This window comes from Podarcis cretensis (genome assembly GCF_951804945.1).
Source record: "Podarcis cretensis genome assembly, chromosome: 1".
NCBI classification, from domain to species: Eukaryota; Metazoa; Chordata; class Lepidosauria; order Squamata; family Lacertidae; genus Podarcis; species Podarcis cretensis.
In genome coordinates, this window is record NC_137170.1 from 88,422,169 (window position 1) to 88,449,448 (window position 27,280).

Sequence of the window (27,280 nt, forward strand, 5' to 3'; positions counted from 1 at the left end):
TCAGCCCATGGACTGCATTCCCTTCAGGCAGGCTTCCAAGGACCACAGTGCTGGTGATTGTAAATTTTAACTTTGAACTGTAGGTTCTTTCTATCCTACATCCAGGCAAGCAAAGGGCATTATCACAATGCTAGGACACATTTCAGCCAGGCAAAAACACTCAAGCGGGGCTGCTAAGAAGAGTCCTAAGGATTAGATAGTGAGGCTTGGTGGACTGCATTTCGGGCCCGAGCCTGAGTTTTCTTATCTCAGACACACTGCGTGATACAGTAGCTCTCACAAAAGCCTGCTTTTATTTGAGTGTAAGATTATGGCTCACATATCCACATTTATGCAGAAGTAAGCCCTACAATGTTCAGCATAGCTTGTTTACAGCTGAATGTGTTTAGAATTGCAACCTTACTTTTTTCATTTGTACATTCCCCCACTAATTTCCAACACAAATATGGAAGATAATTTTTCATGTTCAATTTTGTAACAAATGTTTCAAGTTAGGTAGATTATGTGGCAAAATGTTCATATATTTTCTGCATCTAAGTGTGTTTTTGGCTTAGGGTGTAATTCAGTGTAGCACTTAGTGGTGTAGGTATGCATGAAATGAGGTCCCCAATCCTCTAGCACAAATTTTAGGGGAAGAGGGAGTCCTGTTGCATGAATGGATGCCATTCTGCACCCACAACTTATTTTTTAAGACCTTTGGGTGGGATTCAACTCTCTTCCACCAATTGCCTCTAGGCTACATCCATATGGAGGAACATGTGAGAAAACAAACCAGGTTTTATTACAAAAGCACACTATTAAATATAAAAAAAAACAAGAGACCAACTGGGTCAGGGTCCTAGTCAAAGAAATACTGAAACAAATAATGCATGCAATCCATTACAGTTGATCAGAGGCTCCAGGGGGGATACTATAACTCCTATCAAAAACTGAAAATGCTTCCTGCCTTCTGACCCACAACTTAACCTGCAAAAGTCAAAGCAAAAGAGGTACTACTTTATTCTGGCCAGCGATGCCACTGTTCTCTTTTCTGCTTTTAAGTAGCGATGCTTGGTGACTTGTGGCTGTCCACTCTTATTCTTCAAGGGGAAAGGAAGAAATTCTCAGAAAAAAAGAAAAAACAACTTCATGAAAGACCAGTATCCCAAGGCACTTAATGTAGAGTGCACTGAGCTAAGGTTTTTGCTACACATGAGCTACACGTCTTGTTTAGGTAGGAGAACACAGCAGCTTGGCTTTTTCCGTGGATGGTTCATAGCAAGAAAATGGTGAATGGATCTGAACAGCCGACTGTGGCACCTCTGTTCAGATGATGTAAAACAGAGTTCTACTTCCAACTATTTCCAACTTCAGCTAGAAAGACTAGCACGCTCTTGACATTTTGGCATATCGAAGGCCACTCCAAGACAGTAGCTGCAATCATATTTCAGCTCCATGGTTCTCAAAACCTGGTGTTTGGAAGGAAGAGCACATTGGAACCCTCTTGAATTCTCAGGCACTGTGTGCAGGCTGCAGGAGGTGGATCAATTTCTTACAATGCCTTGATGATGAGGGCCGTGGGCTGCTGTAGGCACTAGTCTGAGGTTTGTTACATGAAAGTGCTTCCAACTTTTCACTTGCTCCGAGTGACACCAGCACCTGGAAAGGAGATTGGGACAGATATATGTTGTGCCCTGGCATAGCCTATTGTGCTAAGCTATGTAGGGCATTAGCACAATTACTTAGAGAGGGCCTGTGTTTTTAATCCTGCCTCCAACATCACTTCCGCATTATCAGGACACTGTGTTGGGATTTCCATCTACTGCAAGTAATGCACAGCTGATTGAGGAATATGTTATGTTGGGGATGGGACTGAAAACAAGGCCCCCTTTTGAGTAATTATGGTAACTCCCTCAATGTGAATAACACAGCAATAGGATTCTATAGAGAGCGTGTATCTTCAATGTCTGGTACTGAGAAAGATGTCATTCTGACAGAGCTGTTCAATAGTGGAACGAACAGACTCCCATGAGAGGTGTTGGACTCTCCTTCCTTGGAAGTTGTTAAACGGAGGTTGGATGGCCACTTGTCACATATGATCTAGTTGAGATTCCTGCATTGTAGGGAGTTGGGCTAGATGACCCTCAGGAACCCTTCCGACTTTACAATTCTATGATTCTTGGGGAGCACAGTCATGTTTTCATAGAAAGGGGACTAGCAACTTAGGGTTGTATTCAGTGTACTGTCAGTGCAAGGCCTTTTGGCTGTGCAAAGTAACTCCCCTTCCTCCCTGCAAACCCTCTAAATCTGTTAAGGGGCTTCCACAGCCATCCAAAGCAAATTTGGGGAAGGTGTGAGGTGCACAAGAATCAAGGAAAGTTCCATTGCACAAATGCCAATCCTTGCACTAACAGAGCAAGTGCATTGGATACCACCCTTACACATAAAAAGTGATGATTGTAACTAGGTAAAGGAAGAATGAGATCTACTGTTGGATGACCTAATATAAGCTCAGGGACACTTGGAACCAACAGAAAGTTATCATGGAAAAAACATCTATTCCTTGAGAATCCAGTGGTGTGATAGTTTGGAGCTCACTTATGTGCAACTGTTTTTGAAAGAATGGAACAGGTTGAGTTATATTGATAACTGCTAATTAAGATGACAAAGCAAGTCAGCTATCACACACTGACTGTTTGTAAAGTGCTTCTCTCATAGAAAGGAAGGGTCAAGAGAATATGGCAGCTAATAGCAGCAATGAACTCTCAAGCCCCCCACCAACAAGAACCTACCAATGTCATTTTCCTTTTTTGCCCCAATGTACAAACCTCAATTCTTGACCAGCAAGCAAAGCTTCATTATCCTCAACAACCACGGCAGGTAACCTTGCAATAAGGCTTCCGTTATGCATTGTCAGGAATTAACTGAAGCACAATAAATCTGACTGCTGGTTTATTAGGGCCTGCCCTCAGCTCGCCAAGTCTTTTCCCTCCACAGTTGCTGAACTAATACCTGGTGGATCCTGGGCTGCTGGCCAATAGATCGAAGAGCAATGAGTGCTGCCTCTTGCACAGCTGGTTGCGAATCATGGCAGGCCACATCCAATAGACGACCAGGTACCCTGCTCTGGATCAGCAAATCTTCCAGTTCCACCGACTGGCGGCCCAAGTTGCCCAGTGCTGAAGCCGCATTACAGCGGGTCTTGGCTTGCGGATCACTCAGGAGCTGAACAACCCAAGGGACTGCTTTGCTGAGGGCTGGAGTAAGAGGGCCAGCCTGGTAGGCTGCATTGCCAACAGCAAAGCTGGCTGAGCGTCGCACATGTTCGTCCTCATCCGAAAGGCATTCCAGCAGATGTTCCAGCAGCCCAATCTGGTCCTGCAGAACCTGAGGAAACCCCTGTCTGTGGCGCAGCAAGTTCCCCAAAAGGCTGCAAGTTTTGGCACGAACTGGGCATTCTTGGTGGCACAGCAGGTGGCTCAGTGGTTGGGAAGCAGAGTCTGAACCACATAGGAGTCTCTGTAGGAAAGGCAAGTGAGCTGGACTGGCCCGAGCTATGTGGGTGAGCAGAGAGAGCAAGTCTGCAGTAAGGGCTACTTGGTCTGATAGCAAAATGGCAGACAAGAAGGCAACAGCATGCTTTGAGGCAGCCACCCCCACCACCTGCTCAATGACTCCCTCGTCGCTCAGCACCAAGTGGCACAGGAGACTCAATGGCAACTCTGTCTCTGAGAAGGGAAGGTGGTGAATGCAGGCCTACAAAGAAAGCAAAAGCAGAATAGTGTCTCAAAGTGTGCATACCAGTATGAAGTTGGCACCAACAAAGTTCTGTTTGTGCAAAGACTTCTGCTTATGCTATGGAACTTACTTTCCTCACCCTAGCCACAAAATCTATTTGTAGTCTTTCCACAAACTGGACAACTTTGTTGGAGATAACTCTGAACCTTTATCATTTTAAAAATGTTTCCCATAAAGGGTAAAAATTCCCTTATGTCTTTATGAGACTGGCATTTCCATCCCTTCCCCAGCCTACAACCCCCTTCAAAAAAGGCATTTGGTGCCTTGTTTTATGAAAAGCAGTTTTTTGAGTGCATCCACATAAGCACAACCACCATGAATCAGGATAAAAGGCATTGCTTTGTGTGGAGCAGAGCAACTGGTCTGGCTAAGGCAGAGTCTGCATCTAGTGCTTAGACGACCAACATGAGAAAAGGTTTACCTGGAGTAACCGTGCAGGGATTTCAGAGTCCCTTAGACCTGTTGTAATAAGCTCTAAAGTTTCAGGGTCCATGTCCAGAGCAAAGGGGAAACAGAACAGCTGGCAAATTTGGAGCACAACAGCTGATACCAGCTCTGGGTCACCATCCTCTTGCATCTGCCTGGAAGAGGGAAGAAAGCTGTCAAAGTGAGGTGTTAACTTCCAGCTGTAAGTATATTTGGGCTGCAATAGTAAGCTCCAGACTCCGGTCTGAAACCCTGGAGAGCCTCTTATCTGTCAAGTGTAGACAATAAATGAAAATGAGGTAGACTAATAGTCTAACTTGGTATAAGACAACATTCTATATTCCATCTGCCCTGCCCTGGCCTTCAACCATTACATGCTGGTTTTAAGGGATGTCTTGAACAAAAAGTTAATTGCTCTGAGCCAAATCACTGTTTTTTATAAAAGAAGCAAATATGCTCTTTTATAGCTATGTTACACCAAGCGGGACACGGGTGGTGCTGTGGTCTAAACCACTGAGCCTAGGGCTTGCTGATCAGAAGGCCGGTGGTTCGAATCCCCGCAATGAGGTGAGCTCCCATTGCTTGGTCCCAGCTCCTGCCAACCTAACAGTTCGAAAGCACATCAAAGTGCAAGTAGATACATAGGTACCACTCCGGCGGGAAGGTAAACAGTGTTTCCATGTGCTGCTCTGGTTTTGCCAGAAGCGGCTTAGTCATGCTGGCCACATGACCCAGAAAAACTGTTGGCTCCCTCGGCCACTAAAGTGAGATGAGCGCCGCAACCCCAGAGTCATTTGCGACTGAACTTAACTGTCAGGGATCCTTTATCTTTTTTGTGTTATACCAAAGCAGAAATAGGCTTAATGTGCACACCTTATTTTGACTGTAATTTTTGGAATTAGGAATCAAATACATTGGTGAAGTTTGGAAAAGGGCAAGGAATAAAGGTTTACATAGGGATGCTGTAATAAGAAGCTGAAACTGAGGAGAGTTTGGGAGATATGCAGAGCACAACTAGTGCCTCTTTCTAATCTAATCTAATCTAATCTAATCTAATCTAATCTAATCCAATGGCCGGCTCAATAAAAACCTTTATGGACAAGTATAATCCTAAAAACTTCATCTTTAATATAAAAACAAAGGTTGTTAGAAAGCCAGATTCAGCTGCATGTATCTGGAACATTCCTGAGATTGAACATAGGGACACAGAAGGTTGCATATCATCCACTTCTGCGTCTTGGGGCAGCTTTCTTGCTGAAAATGGAAGTTGGTAAGAAGGGGAGGAGCTAGACCAAAATCAGGGTTGGGGGAGACTGTATTGCTGTGCTGTGTTTGGGTAAATGACAAGTATGTTTCTATGCAGCAGCCCCCTGCCCTTGTCCCACTCTAGCAGCATTTAGTTTACTTCCTTCTATAGCTCAGCCTCGGATTTATCACTCACGTTTGTGCCAAGTAAGTCAGGAAGTCAGGTTCAAGCAGCTTGCTCAGGGTTGCCATCATGACCCCATTGGGCTGGCCCAGGTGGAGAAGGCACTGGTGAGGCTCTCGTGTGAAGATGAAGAGGGCTAAGCTCAGGAAGAGCAAGGTTCCTACAGCAGGGAAAGTACGAGTGAGAAGCCCCTTAGCCACCTATTCAATGTCCCCTTGCCTTTCCCAATCGGAGAGGTGACTGCCAGAACCAGGCCTGGCACCATGGAAAGACTGTGAGAATCCTTATATACAGCCTCACCAAGACGAACCTCCTCAGCTCTGTCTTCTGACACGTAAATAGCAAGAGGAGACGCCCAAGAGGCAATTTGGGGTGGTTCTTACTAAAGGAAAGCCACTTTGTACCTTGTGGTGAGATGAGGTTCCAGTATGGCTCTGGTGCCTGCTGGCCAGCTCTCGGGGTGTCTCCTTCCATCACTGGCTCCTGAGAAGTCAAGTGGAGCACCATGGCAAAGCGATGCCACACGATGCCCCAGAGTTCGGAGGTAGCAAACTCCCGCACTACTCCTGCATCTCCCTGACAGAAGAGGAACAAGCCCCAAAGCAGTGAGATGGGAGCCTAAACACCCTATTCTGCATTGCAGCTCAGGGATTTGGCTCATCAGAGACACCTTAATTCCGTGGATGCTCCCTCTGTAGCCTGACAGACCTAAACCCTTTCTGACTGGACCTCTCTTCCCACCTGTATCTAAAAAGCAGGAAGCTGGGCGTCCACTAAGAGGAATTGCTGCACATAACTCAGCTGATATGCCCAGAAAGGGCAGAGACTTAACTGCCCTCCCCATTTTGCTAGGGAATTTAAGGTCTTCATCGCCACCAACTGTAACATATATTTTCAAAGATGGAACGGGGCCAGTCCTGCAGAATCCTAAGACTCTGCTTTTATTACATTTTAGCTATCATAATATATTTTAATTGGGTGGAAGCAAACTTCTAGTCCATAAGAGGGGGAAAACAATGTGGTAATATGCAGGTGGCTATAGGTGAGAATTTGGCTGGAGTTTCTTCACGCACACAAATATACATACACAGCAAATTGTATATATAGTGCAATGTCCTCATCAGTATTTTTTTAAACTTTCAAATTCTATAGAAAGAACTGAGCCACCTAGCCAGAAAATATGCTTGGAAATTATCATATCTGTATAACTATGTTAGCAAACTGAGTTGTTTAGGTCCAGTTCTAGACTGTGCTGTCTTTCTCTATCTCAGTGTTAGCCAACCTGGTGCCCTCCAGATGTTTGGAACTCCACCTCCCATCAGCCCCAGTTAAGTGTAGATTAGAAGATGGTTGGGGTGATGGCAATTGTGGCCCAAAACATTGAGGATGCCAGGTTGGGGAAAGCTGCTCCGTCCTTTGACCCAAAGTGGCCCTTCCAGTTGTGGATAGGGCAACCTCCAAGGAAGTCCATGAACAGACAGGACAGCACCTGGATGAGAGCCAGTTCCCTACTGCCAAGAGCTGAGGGGCTACACATGGCCTTGGCAGAATTAAGCAAGCCATTTCTTACCCTACCCCATTCTGCTTCACCTAACAGTAAATACTTTCCCTAATACCTCCTGGATCATTTGTGTACATCCTCTTGAGCAGCCTTTGCCAACTAGGTGCCCCCAGATGTTAGACCATAACTGTCTGTTGGACCACATGCTGGCTGGGGCTGATGGGAGCTACAATCTAGCAACATCTGGAGGTCACCAGGTTGGCCAGTGCTGCTCTAGAGAATGCAAGGAAGCTGCTTGGTGGGGCATGAAGTCATACCTGGCTTAATAGCTGCAGCATCAAGAGCAGGAGCCCATCATAGAAGCCAGCTCCCATGGGAGGTGGCAGGCAGAGCTGAAAGACACCAAGAGAAAGGACTAGACCTGAGACAGTGACCTCAAAGTCAACCACTATATGGCATGACAAGCATGACACAGCCAGTGGCCTATGTGTCCTGATTTGCCCCTGTCTGTCTGGAGCTGATTTCTTACCTCCGCAGGTTCTGTGAATACAGTAGCTATAATGGCCATGGCTTCCTCTTGCCTGATCATCACAGCAGCACCATTTTGAATGAAGTGTGTCAGCAGCAATCCTGCAGCACTCTGCATAAGACAGAGAGACCTCTCTGTGTGCAGGAATGGCCAGAATGCCTTCTTTACTTGAACTGGATGCAAATCTAGTTATTAGACTCCCCGCAGGAATGGCAATGCTGCTTTCTCCTTCATAGTCTACAGAAGTCCAACTCCGATACCTCTGGTATGACAGGGTAACAGGCAGACCATTTCTTTGCAGTCCAGAAGTATCTAGTACACATTTGTGGGAACAGTGGGATACCTCTTTTTCACAGCTTGTGAAGCTCTGTCTACAATACCTCCAACTGTGTGAGGGAAGATAACTGTTTGGTCCTTTCCTTGACCTTAGTGAGAATCCATCACTCGCCATTGGGTGCAGTGTGGAAGAGTTTCTCGTGAGTACAAACCTACAGCTGGGGCTACTGACAATCAGATTACACATATGGGGTAAAAGAATCTATATAGACAGTTCTAAACTCTACCCCGGAGTAGAGATTACTCACTAGAACAGAGGTAGCTGTTGCATGGTTGAAAAGGGCCACGGCTTCCTTCAGCACTATTTCAGACCTAAACCACAATCAAAGAAATAGCAGCATTAGAAGGATGAAGCAACAAATGCCAAGGCCCTCATCTTTAAAGCTAGCAATACTTGCCAGACACTTAAGTGTGTGCCTGGAAAAGGAACGGCAGCCAAAAACTAAGGCTGGGGCTGCACTGTGGCTCAAAAAATGTGGTTATGTCATGTAGCAGATTCAGTGGAATCCTAAAAACCAGTAATTTCATTTTCTAAACATCAAGAAAACTTCTTGGCAGCATTGTTGCTCACTGCTGGGTAGTTTCTGCTTCAGACTAAGAAACCATCAGTTCGACACAGCTTACAGTCACCAGAAGTCTAGTCCTTAACAGATGCCAGCTCTCTCCTTATGTATACTCTGTGTAAATAGCTGGGAGGCTATTGCTACTGGGCCCCACTCTGGGCAAGTTGCTCCTGAGTTTAGGGCAGCTACATCAAACATTAAAAGAGTGAAGTGGGAGGGATGTATCTGCTTACAGAGCACAGTGAAGCACCATTGCACATCTTCCTGCAAAACATCTCTTGGACTGGCACGTTTTGCGATGGGGCATATCCCTCAAAACCAGGGTTGTGTTGGACATTTCCGGAGAACTGCAGATCAGTTTCCCTTTTTTGTCAAGTGCCTCCCTATTTTAGCACTGACTCTCCTTACTTCTTGCCAATGCACTTCTTGTCAATCCACACCACTTAAGTTAAGTCCCTGCGAGCCTTTTCCCTTGTTCCCAAGCAGTCAAGGCAAGAATATGAACGGTGCCAAAGCAACAATACTTACTGAGGTGGGAGGATCTGTAGCTGGAGGAGCAGGAGGGAGAAGAGTCTCAATGAGGCTTCAGCTGCCTGTACTTGTGCCACTTCAGTCAGTGGGACCTTTCAAAGAGACAAGGCTCAGTCCTGAAACACTGGCCCCACAAACCATCACCTTTCCATCCCATATCCACTCCTAAGAGAAGCTATCCAATGTTCCTCTCACAATGTTTTGCTCTAAAACCATGCTCATCTCAGTGCCCCTCCCCTGCCCATGCCAATCATGTTGGAACGCCTTTCCTGTTTCCACACCATCCTTTCCCTGATGCAGTTTCCAGTTCCTTGCTCATTAACTCTCAAACCCCAGCATCTCCGGTTAAAAAAGGATCAGGGAGTAGGTTGACGAGAAAGACCCCCTGATCGAGATCAGGGAAAGACACTTCCAGTCAGAGTGGACAATATCAGATGGAAAAATAGTTTGACCTGGTAAGAGGCAGCTTCCTTTCTCCCCCACCCCACCTTCTTAGGGCTGAGACTTTGCATGTGCTCATGATGAGGCAGTTCTCTTTGCAGTTTCAGAATAAAAAAAAATACCTTGCCTTGCAGGGCACAAATCAGGGAACTCAGTCTTTCTGGAGTTGCTAAGCGATGGCACAAAGTCAGACTGACATGGCAACAGGCATACAAGACCTGGGTGATGGAAATGCAAAGCAAGGTCAGACCACCGAGGCATCATCACTTTTTTCCCAAGTGAGGGGGGAAAAGGGAATGGATCAAGGCATGTTGCCTCCAAGGATAAGATGCCCTGGGCACCAATTCCCCGACTCCCAGAGAAGCAAAAGGAACATGGGGAGACGCGTTACCTTCATCCCATTGAGAGAAGAGGCAGAGCGCTCAATTCCTGAGAGAAGACTTGGCAGCAGGTCATTCTCTTTCTCAATGAGCTTCTGGGCTACTTGCTGAGAGATCTGCAATGGAAATCCCTTGCCTTCAGTGCTAACACCATTATCAGTTTCCACCACTTGAGGGAGCTATATAGCCAACCTCTCAGAAACATAAATGCCAATAAAACTCCCACCTGCTTTTTGGCCTTATGACATCTGCTGTGCCCTCCTGGGATGCCGCAGGATGCAGCTAAGGCTGCAGTAGAGGCACTCCACTCTTGCACTGCCTTTGCTTCTTTGGGGAACACTGGTGGGGGTTGGGGAGCAAACAGAATACACCAAGTAATGTTAAATACACCAACTGGAAGTGGAACAGAAATGCCACTTATAGTGACGACATCTATTATTGTCTACTTTTATTTGTCACTTTTTTGCTCAAAGTGGACCCAACGCAACTTACAAGAATAATACAAATATTAAAACTAAAACAGAATAAAAACCTAAAAATGCATCCTCTATATAAAAGGGAGGTCTACTACATCCATCCTACCTTTAAACCATCAAATTAAGAGTGAAAAGCCTGGGTAAAAGAAACATTTTTGCCTGGTGCATAAAAATAGAGATGACTCTAGGCTTGCCTCTCTGGGCAGAGCATTCCATAATTAGGCAGCCACCACTGAAAAGGCCTGTTCTCATAGAATTGTAGAGTTGGAAGGGACCCCAAGGTTCATCTAGTCCAACCCCCTGCAATACAGGAATATCAACTAAAGCATCCATGACAGATGACCATCCAACCTCTGCTTAAAAACCTCAAAGGAAGGAGAGTCCACAACCTCCCAAGAGAGACCACTCCACTGTTGAACAGCTCCTACTGTCGGAAAGTTCTTTCAGATGTTTAGTCTGGAATCAGGAGCCATTTTGCATTATCCCAAAATGCAGTCAGATGGGCACATTCTCCACAGCATTTGTTACCTTCCTGAGCTGGCTGCTTACAGCTAGCCCCGCGGCAGAGCATTTCCAGAAGGCGGTGATGCTCCTCAAACAAGCTGGTGTAAAAGGGAATGGAGATGGATGGGCAGGCACAATCCATGCTCTCACACAAGTGGGTGAAGCACTGTAAGGATAAGAGACAAGGGATGCTGTTGCAGTGAGGATAGTATAGGTCTGGGAGTTGTGGGGAGCCTAGAGCAAGAGTGGGGAGACTTTTTCAACCTGAGGCCCGCATTCCCTTCTGGGCAACCTTCCAGAAGCCATATGCTATGCTGTATGTAGCCAAAGACAAAAGAGGGCATAGAAATGAATGTACTACAAATATGTTATATATTTTGGGATGTAGGAACAATAGCTGCTCCTCATCTTTGAAAAAGTCAAACTCTGGGTTGGAACCGATTTCTGTCCCAAGCCTTAAAACACACAGGTTCCAGGGGTAGGCAGGGAGAAGTGAACATTAAATTGAGAAGAAAACTGAATTAAATTTAATATAGTTTCCCTTAAATTAAATTTAATGAAATTAAATTGAGCATTGAACATTAAAAGGATGCTGAAGGGAGAAGGAGAGAGACTGAGACAAGATGGAGATGAGTAGACCAGGAGATAGGAGGCTTCAAAGGGACCCTTACCATCAGGCTTTGTTCTCGCAGCTTGCTCTCTTGGTCTGTGGGCTGAACCAGCAGTGCAGGTAAGAGAGCAAGGAAGCGACTGGCAGAACTGTGGAATGCCTGCAAACTAGAGAAGTATCTGTGTTTATAGGTTTGACATAGAAGCTTAGCCTTGAAACATGGCAGTGAGCTCAACACAGGCACTCAGATTCCCTTTTTCTTTGGCCAGTACTGTATAATTGTGTAATGCTCAGAACCTGTATGATGGCAGGTAACAAGGGACATTATATGCCATTTCCAGTTCTCAGACTAAATACTGGCACAAGGCATCAGAGTGTGGAATGAAACTGCTTCTTTTTGGTATTTACTGTATTCATGCACACTGTGCTTTAATTTTGCCTACTCCTATACTGCCGACAACATAGAATAATTCACCTTCATATTTCATCTGCCATGAAAGTGTCTTACCTTTGCTTCTTTCCACTCTGCTGTCGGTTGAAATCACTGGCAAAGTAGGCTGACAGGACAGTGATTAAGTCTATCAGTAGGGTGATATACCAGGGCTGCTGTGGGATAGAGAGAGAGGTATGTGTTCTTGGGGCTGGATTCCAACTGGTTGGGTGCCCCATAGAAAGAACCAGTAATCAAGAATTACCGGAATCATCTGCCAAGGTAAGAAGAATGGGAGGAGGAGGAGGAAACTAACAGAGTTCTGAGTAAAGTGGGCTGAATTCTGTGCCAAATTTAACCTTTGTACAGATGCACAGAATCTGTAGAGGAAAGACTGTTTTCCATTACAGTGTAAACTCCATGCGGCACAAAATTTGGAATCAAAGAATGAGGCTTTTAAATAATCTCACCAATAAATGTTTTTAGTTCCCAGAGTTATCCACATATATGTTAAAGATGCTGGTATCAGCTGTGGTAAGGTCAGACACCCTGGAGGTTTCAAGCAATCAGGTGATAAAGTTACTCAGCCAAGCCCTCGGTTCCTAGTCCCTTGTCCGCCATTCATACCTCCTCTTCTTCCGAGCTGCTTATGATTCTTGTCAAAATATCCCAGATTCTGCAGAACACTCTAACAGTGCTTTTAACCTTGTTAAATACTTTTACATAATGAACCTTCTTTTTTTAAAAAAATCCAAATACTATATGCTTAGTTTGGATTATAGTCCAATAAGAAAAAGGTCCAAATAACAGCCTGCTATACACCTAGATGCTTTAACTCTTCAAAATGCAAGTACCCGACATGGTGTCCTCCAGATAATGTGGTCATCATCCCTGACCATTGACCATGCTGGGAGGGAGGGAGTTGTAGTCCAAAGCATCTGGAGGGCACCACGTTGTCTACCCCCTGTTTTGGCGAATGCCTCTTCTCTACCTGCTTGATGTTGATACTCTCCAGGATACTTCCCGCTAGCTCCACAAGGAAGTGGGATAATCCTGTGTCACTGCAGAAGTTGTACAACAGCTCCGTGTCACAGCGGGTACCTAACAAGTTGCCAATAACATGGAGGGCAGGGCGAAGATGGGAAGCTCCCTCCAGCATTCCCTCCAGCACCTGTATAAGGAAAAGGGGTAAATGTACATAGGACATACAACTCTTCCCCATACAGGGCAAGAGTCATGGCAGAAACAGAGACCTTCCCCACACCAATGCCTAAAGTGCTCTAGAAACACCATACAAACTACTGATTCCACAGTCACTCTGTCTTCAACAGCATCACAGCACACTCTTGGCATCCCAAAATTCATCCATGAGATGTTGCTCCCAACTAAAGAGTTAATGACATGCCCAGCTTCCTTTCTAGGATCCACACATTTTTATAAGACCTCTATACCCTGTCAGGGACGCGGGTGGCGCTGTGGGTAAAACCTCAGTGCCTAGGACTTGCTGATCGCAAGGTCGGCGGTTCGAATCCCCGTGGCGGGGTGAGCTCCCGTCGTTTGGTCCCAGCTCCTGCCCACCTAGCAGTTCAAAAGCACCCCTAAGTGCAAGTAGATAAATAGGTACCGCTTTATAGCGGGAAGGTAAACGGCGTTTCTGTGTGCGGCACTGGTGCTGGCTCGCCAGTTGCAGCTTCGTCACGCTGGCCACGTGACCCGGAAGTGTCTCTGGACAGTGCTGGCTCCCGGCCTCTTGAGCGAGATGAGCGTGCAACCCTAGAGTCGGACACGACTGGCCCGTACGGGCAGGGGTACCTTTACCTTATACCCTGTCAATTCTTAAGAGTCTCCATCTTTCCAAGCTGTCCCTAGTCTCTATGTATGTGGCTCATCATGTACTAGCTGAAAGGCCAAAACTACCAAAGGAATTCAACAAGGAAAGAGTGTTTCCACCAGTTTCTTTCCTCTTCTCTCTGTAGGAAATCTCGCTTAGCTTCTGAAGGACATACCCAGCATACAGCAAACATAACGTGTGTGTGTGTGTGTGTGTGTGTGTGTGTGTGTGTGTGTGTTTTTAGCCCTTCCCTACAACTCACCTGCCGACCAGAATCCTTGAGTCGGGCATGGATGCGCTGCACAAAAGCAGGGTCTCCCAGAAGGCTCAGTGGGGCACTCAGCTGCACATGGGAAGGATCTGTGGCATCTATCAAGTGCTGCCACTCCTCATCGCTATCCAACTCCTAAGAGGCAAGAGTAAGTCAGTGAGGACCACCACCATCAGAAAGCCAAGAAAGTACTTCCTTGCAACTATGCAAATGACTGTGGTACCTGGCCATGCACTCACCTCAGTCTCCAGATCCACAGTGTCAATGCTGCGTCTGCCTCGTGCTTCTGCTCTGCCACTTTCTGGCCTCAGCTCTGGGAATTCCCGCTCGTAATCCTGTGTGATCCGATTCTCTCTGTCCATGAAGAAGAGGGATGAGAGGCTGAAGGCGGGCTACACAACAATGAAATGTTCTCACCCCAGCTTTGGTTTTCTCTTGTAAAGGACCCCTGGACAGTTAAGTCCAGTCAAAGGTGACTATGAAGTGCAGCACTCATCTCGCTTTCAGGCCGAGGGAGCTGGTGTTTGTCCACAAACAGCTTTCCAGGTCATGTGGCAACGGGACACCGTGAAGAGTGCCAGAGAGAACAGAAATGCCATTTACCTTCCTACCACAGTGATACCTATTTATCTACTCACAATGGTATGCTTTTGAACTTCTAGGCTGGCAGAATCTGGGACATATATATGTCAGCTAATTTAGTTGATTCCAGTGTTGTCTTGGTCATTTGGTATTACTTAGAGCAACAGTATCTCTATCTGAAAGTCCTGCAAGCTGGAACTTACATTTCTATGTATAACTTTGTCCAGAGCTGTTTTGCTGAGCCTATTACTTCTACAGCAGTAAAAGATCTGGACCTTACTCTGATTCTGTGTGGTGTCTGGTACTGCCAGCTTTAGATCCACACTTCCCTTGCACGTGTATCATATACCACATTCTCAACAAAATAAACGCATTTCAACTCCTTCTTCTCACCGAGGTGTGGGGGAAGATTCCTTTTGCTCCCACTCCATTCCCTTTCCTCCAAGGCTAGGGTGCCTTTGTTCTCCAGTGCCAGGAGCTGCCCGATTCGCTTCTCTGGGATCTGTCTGAGCAAGGCAGGCTTTGCGTGTGTGGCTCTGGACCCCCTTGGGGGTTTCTTCCTTAAACAAAACCCTGGATTTCCCCATCTCCTGTAAGAAGTCAAGCAACACAGGATGATTCTAATGGACTGCACCCCACCATACCGTAAGTCGCCTTGCCAGCAATGGTACTACCCGCCTCTCACCTTTCTCCGAGCCTCCTGGGCCATCTTCTGCCGTGCTTTCCTCAAGATCTTTGACTGGCCACTGTGAGGGGCCAGCGAGTGTGTCTGCTGCTCTTTCAGGGCCTGCAGTTCAGGAGGTAGTTTGCTGGTGAAAGGGTTGGTAATGCCTTGATCCGCTGTGTCATCAATCACTGCAAAAGAGAAGGTCCATGTCGGTGACTGGGCTTGCTTGAATTGGGCTCTGTAAGGAAAGGCAGATGCAGGAGCCAGATGGGGGGAAATTGCAAGTAAGCATGGCAGCTGGTACTCACCAGTGACCCGCCCTGCAATGAAGGGGTGATAGAGTAGCTCTGGCCAGGACAGGCGCTGCCGAGGGTCTTTCATCAACAGGCCTTGCAAGAAGCTCTACACAGTAATGAGAGATGGTCACTTGCACGTCCTCACACTACTTATAGTCTATAACCCCAGCTGCTAATTTTACAAGGAAAACCTTGGAGTCAATGAAATTCCTTGGTCGCTGTGGGAAGAGTCTATTCAATCCATGCATACAAAAAGCACATTTTCCAGAATGTTCCCATTTTTTTCATTTTTAAGTTTCTAGCTCTGAAGATTACTGAAAAAAGTCTTGCAAACATGGCTGCATATTCTGTCTTAAGAAAGAAACCTGGTGGCCCCAATACCACCTAAACATGTTTGCACACAGAACTACATTCTTTGGTACAAGGTAGCAATGTGGTGTCCTTCAGACATTGTAGACAACATTACCCTAACCACTGGCCAAACTGGCTGTGGCTGATGCAGTCAAAATCATTGGGGGGGGGGCATCCCTGCCTTAGCAAGTACACTCTTATCCCAGTCTAATCCCCACAGGCAGTGGGGTAGGATAAGGATTGGAGAATGCACTTAAAATCTGTATTTCTACCTTTCAGACATACACAACAACAGTGTGAAAGAGGCCAAGTGGCATGAGTGAACAAAATCTAAGGCGTTCAAGCTTCCAAGGAGAGAACAAACTCAAACCACAGATACATACAGTGTAATGCCAGAGATACAGATAGCTGAATTTGAGTCATGGGAAACCCAAAAGTATAAGCTTCTAGAGCAAAATATATCTCTTATGGCCCTTAGCAGGGCAATCTACCTTACAGGGCTCTTGTGTGTGGATAAAATGAGACTAAAGAAGCAATGCATCTAAACCTGCCCTGAGATCATTGGATGGAGTTGGGAAGGCATTTAAGTACAGTTACCTTGAAGTTGGGGCTTATATTTTTTGGCCACTTGATGGGGTCCTTGATGATCAAGCTCACCAACTGGAAGATGCTGTTGGTGTAGAAGGGTGGTGTCCCCACACACAGCTCATACAGAATGCATCCCACTGACCAGAGGTCAGCTGTGTGGTCGTAGGGTTTCTCTTCCACTAGCTCAGGCGCCATATACAGTGGAGTGCCTTTTATAGATGTCAGCACCATGGTGTGAATACTCATTGCACGGGCAAACCTTCCCAGGAAAGAAAGAAGACAACTGAGACCTTTCAGTAATGAGACCAGAGATTGGTTGGGGAGATCAGTTCTTAACGTACCTACCCAAAGTCACAGAGCTTGATCACTCCTCCTTTCCCAAGAAGGATGTTTTGGGGTTTCATGTCACGGTGCAAGATTCGGTGGGAATGCAGATAATAGAGCGCCGAGACCAACTGAGAGGCAATATCTTGCACCTGAAAGAAAATGACAACCCTGATACTTTGCAAAGCCCATTTAATCCTGTAGGGATGCTCCACATCTCCAGCATAAAACTTCCATTCCTTTTTGTTATCTTCACCGATGCCCCTCAATTGTGAATCACAAGTCCTTCCCCAACACACAGAAATCTACTTGTATTATCCTAAGACACTTAGATCTATTTTTATCCTTGCGGGCAGCAGAGAGCAAGCATTTCCACTCTTCTATGTACCCTTCAGGTATTTGAAGACTGCAATCATGTCCATCTGCTGCTAGACTTCTCTTCTCCCGATTCAACGCTAGTTCAAAACACATATGTTCACTCAGGCATCACTTGAAGTGTGACTCCAGATATTCTTATTTATTTAGAATAAGGGCTGTAACTCAGTGGTAGAGCTTTGCATACAGAAGGTCCCAGGTTCAATCCTCAGCATCTCTAGATAGGGGTGGCAATGTCCCTTGTCTAAAACACTGGAGAGTCATTGCCAGTCAAAGCAGACGTAACTGTGCTAGATGGACTAATGGTTTGACTCAAGGCAGCTTCCTATCTTCTTATTACTAATCATGGTGAATTTTATACTGAGTTTGTAATGTTTTATGGTTTATTGTGTTTTTATATTGTACCATACACCACTTTTGATATTCCAGTTTGAGCAATATATAAACTGGTTAAAAACTTAATAAACAAAAAGACGTACAGTACCAACTTCCTTAAACCTTTCCTTGATTTAATCTGTTCTAATATCATCCCTGGTATCAAATTCAGAGGGATGGGTCTCTAGTTTCTCAGATCATCTTTTTAAAGATTGGGACTGTCTTGTAAGCACCTCAGTCACTATTCCAGGAGATGTAACAGGTTCATGTCAAAGTACACAGCTGGAGGGTTTATGGCCTAGCAGAGACTGACACCTACCCAGACTCCAGCTACTCTCCCATTCCTGGAGTCATTCATCACACTGAATCCCCACTTACTCTTCGCGTCATAGTTACCTGCTCCTCAGGCAAGTTCCCATCATCCTCAAGGATCTGAAAAAGCTCCCCTTCAGCATAATCTGTCACTACTACAACCTAAAGGAGATAAACAAGACCAGAATGCCAATGAGAACATTTTCAAAGGTGGGACACTTGTGAGTAGGGAATGACAGTATGACTAAGCTCTCTGTACTGTTTGAAGCCAACAGGAAACCACCATCAAAAGAAGAGTGTGCAGCAGCTACCAACACATTTTTATTTGATGAAGGTCCCTATGAAGAGCTCCAAACTCTAAGTGTGTTGGGACATTCTTTGGATAATGTCATTCTGCTGATAGGTCTTGGCAGGCTAATTACCTGATGCAGCCTCATGAACCAATAGGCTTGATGTGGCAATCCACACTTCTACAGACAAGATGTGTAATTTAGATAGCTGTTACCAAAATGGCTAAATTTTAGTTCACTCCTCCTAGGTACTCATTGGGACATCTGGAGAACACCATATAACCTAAACTTCATCAAACAAAATGTAGCCGTTTTCAGGCCTTTCTGCTTCTTGGGGGACTTTCCACAAAGCCAGGAAGACACCATTTTCTTCTTCACCTCCCACACTTAAAAAGGACTCCCAGCAAGTCCTTTACCTCTTTATCAGTCTCAAAACTGTCAAGCATCTGGACAATGTTGGGATGATGAAGCCCCCTCATGATCTCAATCTCTCGCTGCAAATTCTTCAGCTCTTTCTGTGAGCGACCCACTTTAGGGATAAACTTCAAGGCCACCACCTGCCAAAAAATAATTATTATTTTAAAAGGCTGGAAATGTGTCATACACTACTTTCCCCTCTGTCCCTGAAAAACTCATTGTGAAACAATGACCACTGCAGGCTCAGGAGCAGACTTCTTATATAGCAATCTTTGGAAACAAATCTCCCTAAATTAACTCTCTTGCCTGTTGATGAGGTCCATCCCCGTTCCCTTGTGCACTCTGCCCTGTTCCCTTGTGCTCTTACCTGTGCACTGTATTTGCGACGCCCCTTGTACACTCTTCCAAAAGAGCCTTCGCCAATCATCTCCAAGACATGATACTTCTCCATGATGGGAATGTGGGGAGGGGTGGGTATTAATCTGAAAGGGCAGAGACAAGAGATTAAGCTAATCACAAATAGTAAATGAAAAATGTAAGCACAATGGCAAAGCATGTCAATTCACAATACCATTTTGCAAAGTTATCATTATTATTTATTATATTTGTATACCTCCCTTCATCTGAAGATCCCAAGGCTGTTCACAACAGAAAAATGCAAAATAAGCATACAAATCATGCATGTGTGGTCAAAACCAAGAATCAAAAAGAAAAAAGGGAGCGAAGCAGTCAGAAAAGGTTGGGGAAAGGGAAATAGACTCTGGCAAAGCCAATATTACATACATATCAGGCAAACAGCTCCAAAGAGGGGTCCCAGATCTCAGAATAGTTGTGCTTTTTGCACCTCCAGGCAAAATGCATGAGATGCATGACAAGAAATCTCTCCAACCAAGGAGCTATTGGAGGAGATATCAAGTCCTTGCAATGCTGTAAAACCATTTGCTTAGCCACCAATAAAGCATGCAAGTTCCAGGACATTAGGATATAACAGAGCCATCCATGACCATCCAAATATTTCAGCGACAGTCTCATAACAAAATTAATTTGAGCAAGCACCTTCACCGAAAAAGAAGCCAATGCAAGGCATGTTTTTAATGCTTCCCAAGAAAAAAGTTAAGGCACCCCTGGTCCAAAGTGCCCATCAGGAGTCCATCAACACACACAGTCTTTTTAGCCATATTCTTGCCTGCACAACTCTCCGAATCCCTTTTGCTATACTGTATAAAGTCCTCACCCGGCCACGGCGTCTTGAAGAGCCTCCTAAGGCGACGATCCTACGCCCACTTACTTAGGAGTAAGCTCCGCAAAAGTGAAATGGGGCAGAGAAATGCACACAAGGTCGGGCTGTGCGCTGCAGCCCGACACCGGCTCCTTCGCCTCAGCCTCCTCCAGAGGAAGGACAGAAGCACCCACGTCCCACCCGCCCCGTCTGACAAAGCCTTTGCAGCGCTGAGCCCCGGCGGGGGCCGTTGGAACCCGGCGGCTCGAGAGTAGGGCGGGGCGGGGCGGGCGGAGGCTGGTTATCAGCGCAGGCCCCGCGCAACGGCGTCTCCCGGCTGTTGCCTAGCAACCCTCAGCGCCGGAAGAGAACCCGGCAAGAATTCCAAAGCGGTTGAGTTTCCGGGCCTGTCAAGATGGCGGCGACCGGCGACAGCGAGGAGCAGGAGGAGTTGGCTGCGGATTGGTAAGGGAGCGGTTCGGCCTTGTGTGTCCTCCTTTCTCTCTCAGCGGAAGGCAGATGAGCAAATGCCTGGCGTATCCCCCCCCCCTTTCCTCCTCTGTTTTCTGTAGCCCAGGCCATCTCTTCACGAAGGAATTTTCTGGTTTCTTCGTTCGTCTTGTTCTTATGTAATGTTCGACATGTACGATGTGGTTCGTCATCTTCCTGGGTCTCGTCACAACCCCCGCTATTTCTGAGGGTAGGGGGCTAAGAGAGAAAGGCAGCGCCCAGTAGCCGAACAAGCAGCGATATGAATCTTATATCCAAGCCAAGTGCAAAATCCATTCCCTGGGCCAATCCTGTTCCTCCTCGCCCTTTGGTCTTCTAGCAGGGTTTTTTTTTTGTTTGTTTGTTTTTACAAACTCCTTATGAAAAACCGTAGATAGAGAAATAAATACCTTCTCTTTACCGCACAGTTACCTGGCTAGAAGCATATGCCAACTGAGATCTCTTCTCAGTCAGCTGCTGTTATGCCACTGGTTCCTTATGGATATTATGAAAAAATACTCCATGCAACAATCTCACTCTCGGTTAGTATTACAGCTGTGTTTCTGCCCTTTGCAGTATGGAGCTGTGTCGTTTTTCAGCCACAGAATCAAAACAGAAAGAAAGTGACAGCCTTTCTCAAGCATGGTAAACTACCCACTGTTGTGGGAATTGTGTGTAAGGTAAAATTCTGAGAAGTAGCCAGAGAGAAATGTTTTTGTGGTTTTCATTATCACTGGCAGCAGCAAAGGTCTGCTAGTTTAGACTCTGTGCCCCTTCACAAGTGCCTATCCTCTTAAGTGTTTTAGTGGCATTTTTAAAATTCAGGTTGTTATGTTGGATTGCCACAAGATGTCAGCATTTACAAATGGGTTGCATGACCCCCAAAACTTAAATTAATGTAGGCGTCTAATGTGATGTATGTGTTATTTGTTCTTCTTGAACACTGATTTGCCTGCCATGGTGATACTCTAAAGCAGTTTTGCCCTGGTGGGCTAGATCTTTATCTCTCCCACCCCAATGGGCCAATTTTGAGAAGTGTGTGGGACCACCTACCTGTCAATCATTTGGTGACATATTGATATCAGGTGATTGACAGATGGACTGTTCCAACCTACTGTCATTGTTGGCCCTGGGGGAGAATTGAACTCCCTATGCATTAGCTCATGCAAGAGTTGTGTGTGTCTCTATGTGTTTCTGTCCTGCTCTGTACATACTGGGAGGTGCCAGTCCAGTTCCAGCAGGAAGAGGCTGATGTGCTTGATCTGAGCTGAATTGAACTTCCTGAGCATCAGCTAATGCATAGGAGTTCAATCCTGATTTCTATCTGCCCCACACATAACATCATACATGATGGACTGGAGAAACCTGAGGAAATTAGCCTTATGTATCATATTAATATATTTTTTTTCTTACTCAGGGCTCTGCCTTCAGAAGTGGAAGTCTTGGAGTCCATCTACTTGGATGAGCTACATGTGTCTAAAGGAAATGGAAGGTAATTGCAACATTGTCAGATCCTTTGCTGGTTCTTTGTTTTATGGTATTGATCACTCCTGTGATCTTGCATATGTCATTGTGGAACTTGATTCCTGGTTTAGAAGACTGTACCCTGTTTTTGGATTAGACTACAGTGTCCTGCACAAACTCGGAATGAATTGCAACCCCTGATTCATGTTTGTTAATTTCCCAAAATATTAGTCACTTCTTTTTTCCCCCTCCTTGTATTTGATACTACCATTCTGAAATAGTTACCTTTGTAAGAATATGGGGTGGGAAGAATGAAAGGTCTGCATTATGCCTGCTTCAATCTCCTTTCAGCCTGAGAAAGGAAGGAATAACAACCCACCTGCATTATCTCTCCTGTTCCATCTTCCTTTCATTTGACACCAGACTCTCACTTGAGCCTCTCTTCAACCCTAGGTCTGTGCCGTGGGAAATATCTATCACCCTTCATCCAGCAACTGCAGAGGACCAGGAGTCTCAGTATGTCTGCTTAACCTTGGTGCTATCCGTGCCTCTTCAGGTAAAGCCTTGTATGTCCTGAGTGACTATTTTGCTATGTAGCACTTTAGCATGGCTGTACTACTCATTTTGACTTGGCTGTGTTTCTTATTAGTATCCAAATGAAGTGCCAAAGATAGCCATCCAGAATCCTCGAGGGCTGTCAGATGAGCAAATCCAAAAGTAAGTGTATTATGCAAACTCTTTCCAGTTCAGTGCAAGAAGTAAGGTTTTCTTTGTTTCAGTCTGTCACACTTTTAATGGAAAGTGTGGGGAGGTGGGAGCTTCTTTATATTGTGTTCCACCTGCCCAATGATCTTATGTGGAATATGTATTATGCAGCTGTTCTCTTAATTTAGAGCTGTGCTATGAAGGCTGTTGCTATGTTACTAACATTGGGAGCATGGGGAATGAGGTTACAAACAAGACTGGAAGTTCTAATCATGTAATCAACATGTTTGGGTACATATAAATTATGGTGTTTGTGTGTAAAATTGGCATTGGGGGAATACATGTTAAAGGAGATCTTTCCCTTAAAAGTTATTGATAGGTGGACAAAATTAAGAGATGAGAGGCAATGCATCTTGGTACATTACTGTATCAGAAATGCAGCGTCTTCATCCAAAACAAAGTCCCAGCTTCTGTTGCTCTTTACACGTGGCTTACTAGAAACTGCTTTCCCTTCCATGCTTTCCCTTCCCCTAGAAGGGCTTCAAGCTGCTTTTTCAATTGCAGTCTGGTACCACTTCCTTCTAATTTGTACTGAAGTAGCTACTATGTCAGATGAGATACTGGGTGAGAGGCTGGAGCCCATCCTGTATTGCTGTTGAGATTGCTATTGCAAGTGGCTGATTTAGCCACTCCAGTTCTTGCCATCTCACTTCCCTGGACATCTATTCTAGCCTTTCTCCTTACCCTGCCCCCTTTTTTGCCTCCATTTTAGGATTTCCCAGACACTACAATGTACTGCTGAGGCCCAGCTGGGTACAGCTATGTTATATGAGCTAATAGAGGTAAGAGAACAGAAAGGGGAGGCAGGCTGTCCAGACCTATGGCTTGGGCTGTTGCGCCTTTATTGTGTGAAATGACAAACTGACCCTCTCTGTCTTCACAGAAGGGAAAGGAAATCCTTACAGACAACAACATCCCTCATGGGCAGTGTGTGATTTGCCTGTATGGCTTTCAGGTAAGGGCATGCTGGATTGGCATCTTGTTTTCATTTGTGGTAAGCCATAGGGAATAAAAGCACTAATATAAGGAGGTGGAAGAATGAGGTGAAGCTGGGACTCACTCAGAAAGGAAGGAAGAGGGAATGGGAACTTGTTGGGATGTCTCTAGATCCCTTCCTTAGTGCTGTGTTGCATTCTGTTCTGCAAAAGTGTGTGCATGTCTCCCCACAGTGGGAAGGGGAGTAACAGTGGGAATGGGGTGCAAAAAGCCCCTGTTAATGTGATTGTTTGAATCTGAGCCAGCATCCACAAATATTACATATGAATTGAAATTGGATTGAATGGGAATTATTATTTCAATGTATCCTGAAAACGCACAGTGTAGCTGATTTGTATTAATAGGAATCTGTGCCTTCCCCTGTGCAGGAAAATGAAGCTTTCACTAAGACGCCATGCTACCACTACTTTCACTCACGTTGCCTTGCCAGTTATACAGAGCATATGGAGGAAGAGATCCGTGCAGAGAGGAAAGAAAGAGTACAGCCTTTGGCACCTCTGCCCAAAGAGGTAATAGCTCCTTGCATGCACCCCACAGCTGCTTCTAGAACTTCACCAACTTTTTCCTCCAGGAATGGCTTCTGAATCTGGATCAACATTTCCAGTTCATTTTGGTTATTAGTTATAGCGTTGAGAGCTGTGGACAGGATTTTCCCAGATAAATGTTGAAATGGTTTTCCATGGTTCAGTGCTGTGCATACTTTCGCATTTGCAAGTTATTTTGTCTACAGAGAACAAAATGTTAAGTGATGTGTAAAGTCTGGGAATCTAGTTAAAGACCAGAGGAGATGGTCAACATATCTTCCTTTGCTTCAAATACTAAAGAACTGGGGTTCTGTAGATAAAAGCAATCTTCGCAGCTGTAATGCAAGTGACCAAAAAGTAAACTCACATTATATCTCATTGAACACCTGTGTTGGTGTGCTTATTGGTGGAAAAGATTGTGAATGGACTTCAACATACACAAAAAAGCTTTGCCAAGAAACAAAAGTTATCTTCCTCCACTCCCAAACAATAGAACAGTTCTGAGGGCAGGGTTGCTAGTGGTGAGTCTTCACTCTGGCCCAGGAGCATCTTATAAAAGAGAGCGCTTTACTGATGGATGTTTATAGAATGAAGTTAACTAAGTTCCCAGGAGGCTTGGATGATGAGCTCAGAATCCAGGCTGCCCCGTGATCCTTGTAGTCAAACTGCACAGCACTCTTCTGCCAATAACACTGTTGTTGAGTGCTAGAGCTCCCCAGGATGAGTAGCAGTTTATCAGGAAAATATTACTCTCTTAAGACACACTGGCGGAGTATGAGAACAGTAGCTGTATATCCCATGACTAGGTCTAACCAAGGCTGAATTTTGTTGTTATTACCTTGTGTACAGGAATTTGAAGTGCAGTGCCCTGTGTGCAGGGAGCCTCTGGTTTATGATCTTGCAACATTGCAAGCAGCACCACCTCCACAGCAGCCAATGGTAAGGAAACTTTCAAAACAGACCTTTCACATGGACTTGCTGCTCTTTAAAAGATGCACCAGGCAGGCAGCCTCTTGCTTCACTATTCTCTCTCACTTATTGGACCTGTTGGGCAACCCCATTTCTCCAAATGAGGTCTGTTAAGTGTTATTTCCAAATAATCATATACCTGGTGCTCTGTATGTCTGCAGGTGGCTATGAGTTCTAACATTCTTGCCAATTTTTACTTCTACACCAGGGAGAGGAAATTATTTTCAGCCAGGGAGCTGTCTTCCTTTCTATTCAACCTTCCAGGGGCCACATAGGAATTTTATTGTTTGTATAGCAGGCTAGTTTCACACCCCTTCTTCATTTAGGCAAAAAGTATTAACAGAGTGAAACAACAGATATAGTCAACCCGTGTCTTTGCTTCCCCGTTACACAATAGGTAGTACATTTAGTTGTGTTTAGAAATACCAGCTTAGGTTCTAACTAAGAATCCTCTGGGAGGAGCATGCTGTGACTGGAGTTTTACTAATGAGATGCTCTTGTCTGTGTAAGGAGGTGGGAGGCTGCATTTCCCCCCCCCCCAGTCTTTCTCTCTGCCTGCCCCCCGGCAGCCCCTTTGCCCATCAGATCTGGAGGGTTGAGAGACCCAGAAGGCTCTGTTTGGGCCAGTCATCTAATTACATGCCTCTCTTTCCTCAGGAGGTGTACCAACCTGACACACAGACACTGCAGCACAGAGAACAACTGCGCCTGATCTATCAGAAGCAGCAGGAGAAAGGAGGCATCATTGACCCTGAAGCAGAAAGAAATCGCTACTTCATCAGCCTGCAAAAGGTTAGTGCAGGCAGCAGGAGTACTAAGAGGATAATGGTCATAGGGAAAGAATGAAACAATGGAGGTAGTAATTTTTACTTGCTGAGACATCCTGTCTTGTAGCACAAGAGAGAGCTTTGTTATTTGCATCCTAGGCAATTCTTTTAAAGTGCTGATGACACTTGTTGCTGGCAAGTTTGCAAGTTACTATAGGTAAAGATTTAAGCAGCAAAGGCTGGGGAAGACAGATGGGGCGACATCGATATATTAATTCCTGTGGGATCTTTGCCACTCAGACTGAGAATCAAGCCTGCTGGGTTTATGCATTTTCTGCCCTTCATTTTGGTTTCTATCCTTTTTAGCCCCCAGATACCACTGAACATGAACAAGTAGCCATCTCAGAAAATGTTCTGGATACTGACAAGGAACTGAGGCCATCAGTAGGCTCAGAACATACCCAAGGAACTGCAGAGGCTGCTGTTCCAGTGAGGAATGAACCTGAAAAACCAGAGAGACCACCTGTCCCTTTGCATTTCCATAGCAAGAGAGAGAGGACTCGAGAGGAGAAACCATCTATACAAGGCCCTGGCTGGCAGCTGCGCTACAAGTCACTGGAGACACCAGCAGAAACTCATTGTCTTCTCACTGTTGAGGGAAAATCCAGAACCTTCAGTAGAAGACCCAACTGGAGAAAGGAGAGGGGACAGCGAAGCTGTGGGAGGTACAATCAAGACTTCTCAAAATCTTGCAGCAGAGACCAAGTGTCTTCACTGGTGGAGAAAAAAGAGCTGCGCACCAGAGGAATCTCACCAACCAAAGAGGGAATGTATTTGAGAGAGGAGAAAAATGTTGTGGGGAAATGGACGCAGGAGCAGAAAAGTCAAGCCCATGACAGTGAGGAAGTAAACTTGGAGGTTAGCCATAATGAGCTCAGGGGGTCGGCCAAGTGGCAGGGTCGCCGTGGGATGCAGGATTGTAGGCAGTGGGAAAAGCCCAAGGGCAGAGAACATGCATCTTATATTAAAGTGCCAAGAGGCCGAGGACGCACCCCATTGAACTCAAGGAGAGAGCTGCAGAGCCAAGAGACTGAGGATGGCTCCTAGCAGGCAGGAGTTGAGGCTTGAGGGGCTTTTTCTAGGAACAAACACTGGTGATTTTGTTGTGCTGTCAACCATTGGCCTTGATTGTACGGAAAAGCAGATCTGTCTTGAAATTCTCCTCTTGGCCATGGGTGGTTTATGTCTTGCAGAGTAGGGGTATATTGTCCTCAGAAATCAGAATTACTGTCTGTGGACTGTAGTAAATAACTGAATAATAAATGGTAGCCAAATGCTATTGCCCATGGGTAAACTGTAGGATCTTACAGTGAATCAGCGCTGTGTAGAGGACTGTTTGAGGCTGAATCACTGAACTAAAAGCCAAGCTTGAAAAATAACTATTAAGTAACCCTGTTCTAGGGACGCAGGTGGCG

The 27,280-nt window shown here is 45.5% G+C and overlaps 2 protein-coding genes across 4 annotated transcripts; one reads left to right on the forward strand and one right to left on the reverse strand.

The window, feature by feature from the left end:
* Positions 1-759: 759 nt before the first annotated feature.
* Positions 760-20,090, reverse strand: STK36 (serine/threonine kinase 36). 2 transcript variants are annotated; one of them, XM_079968577.1, is made up of 27 exons: positions 19,901-20,090; positions 18,980-19,094; positions 18,612-18,752; positions 17,990-18,067; positions 16,865-16,995; positions 16,529-16,778; positions 15,593-15,686; positions 15,303-15,472; positions 15,011-15,207; positions 14,275-14,389; positions 14,027-14,170; positions 12,925-13,104; positions 12,012-12,109; positions 11,565-11,670; positions 10,918-11,059; positions 10,140-10,252; positions 9,925-10,029; positions 9,656-9,751; positions 9,090-9,184; positions 8,247-8,310; positions 7,663-7,773; positions 7,451-7,525; positions 6,037-6,208; positions 5,645-5,792; positions 4,199-4,358; positions 2,992-3,735; positions 760-1,638 (listed from the first exon to the last, which is right to left on the reverse strand). In XM_079968577.1, the coding sequence occupies exons 2-27, from the start codon at positions 19,061-19,063 to the stop codon at positions 1,492-1,494; spliced, it is 3,960 nt and encodes a 1,319-aa protein (XP_079824703.1). In that variant the 5' UTR covers positions 19,064-19,094; positions 19,901-20,090; the 3' UTR covers positions 760-1,491. The 2 variants fall into 2 exon arrangements, with proteins under 2 accessions (XP_079824703.1, XP_079824702.1); XM_079968576.1 differs by having other exon boundaries at positions 19,847-20,090.
* Positions 20,091-20,186: 96 nt separating this feature from the next.
* RNF25 (ring finger protein 25) lies at positions 20,187-27,147 on the forward strand. Of its 2 annotated transcripts, none has more exons than XM_079969104.1 (10): positions 20,187-20,296; positions 21,738-21,812; positions 22,238-22,340; positions 22,434-22,501; positions 23,262-23,331; positions 23,433-23,504; positions 23,914-24,054; positions 24,919-25,008; positions 25,696-25,830; positions 26,172-27,147. In XM_079969104.1, the coding sequence occupies exons 1-10, from the start codon at positions 20,247-20,249 to the stop codon at positions 26,910-26,912; spliced, it is 1,545 nt and encodes a 514-aa protein (XP_079825230.1). In that variant the 5' UTR covers positions 20,187-20,246; the 3' UTR covers positions 26,913-27,147. The 2 variants fall into 2 exon arrangements, with proteins under 2 accessions (XP_079825230.1, XP_079825231.1); XM_079969105.1 differs by lacking the exon at positions 20,187-20,296 and adding an exon at positions 20,736-20,862.
* Positions 27,148-27,280: the final 133 nt, after the last annotated feature.

Excerpts from the sequence above, each read along its gene's own strand:
- RNF25 (XM_079969104.1), top strand. The coding sequence starts at position 20,247 with ATGGCGGCGACCGGCGACAGCGAGGAGCAGGAGGAGTTGGCTGCGGAT. Across the intron at positions 23,332-23,432 it reads TGTTATATGAGCTAATAGAG|AAGGGAAAGGAAATCCTTAC; the intron begins GTAAGAGAACAG and ends CTGTCTTCACAG. Across the intron at positions 23,505-23,913 it reads TTTGCCTGTATGGCTTTCAG|GAAAATGAAGCTTTCACTAA; the intron begins GTAAGGGCATGC and ends TCCCCTGTGCAG.
- STK36 (XM_079968577.1), bottom strand. The coding sequence starts at position 19,063 with ATGGAGAAGTATCATGTCTTGGAGATGATTGGCGAAGGCTCTTTTGGA. Across the intron at positions 18,068-18,611 it reads GTTTTGAGACTGATAAAGAG|GTTGTAGTAGTGACAGATTA; the intron begins GTAAAGGACTTG and ends TATCTCCTTTAG. Across the intron at positions 11,671-12,011 it reads CAGAGTGGAAAGAAGCAAAG|TTTGCAGGCATTCCACAGTT; the intron begins GTAAGACACTTT and ends ATACTTCTCTAG.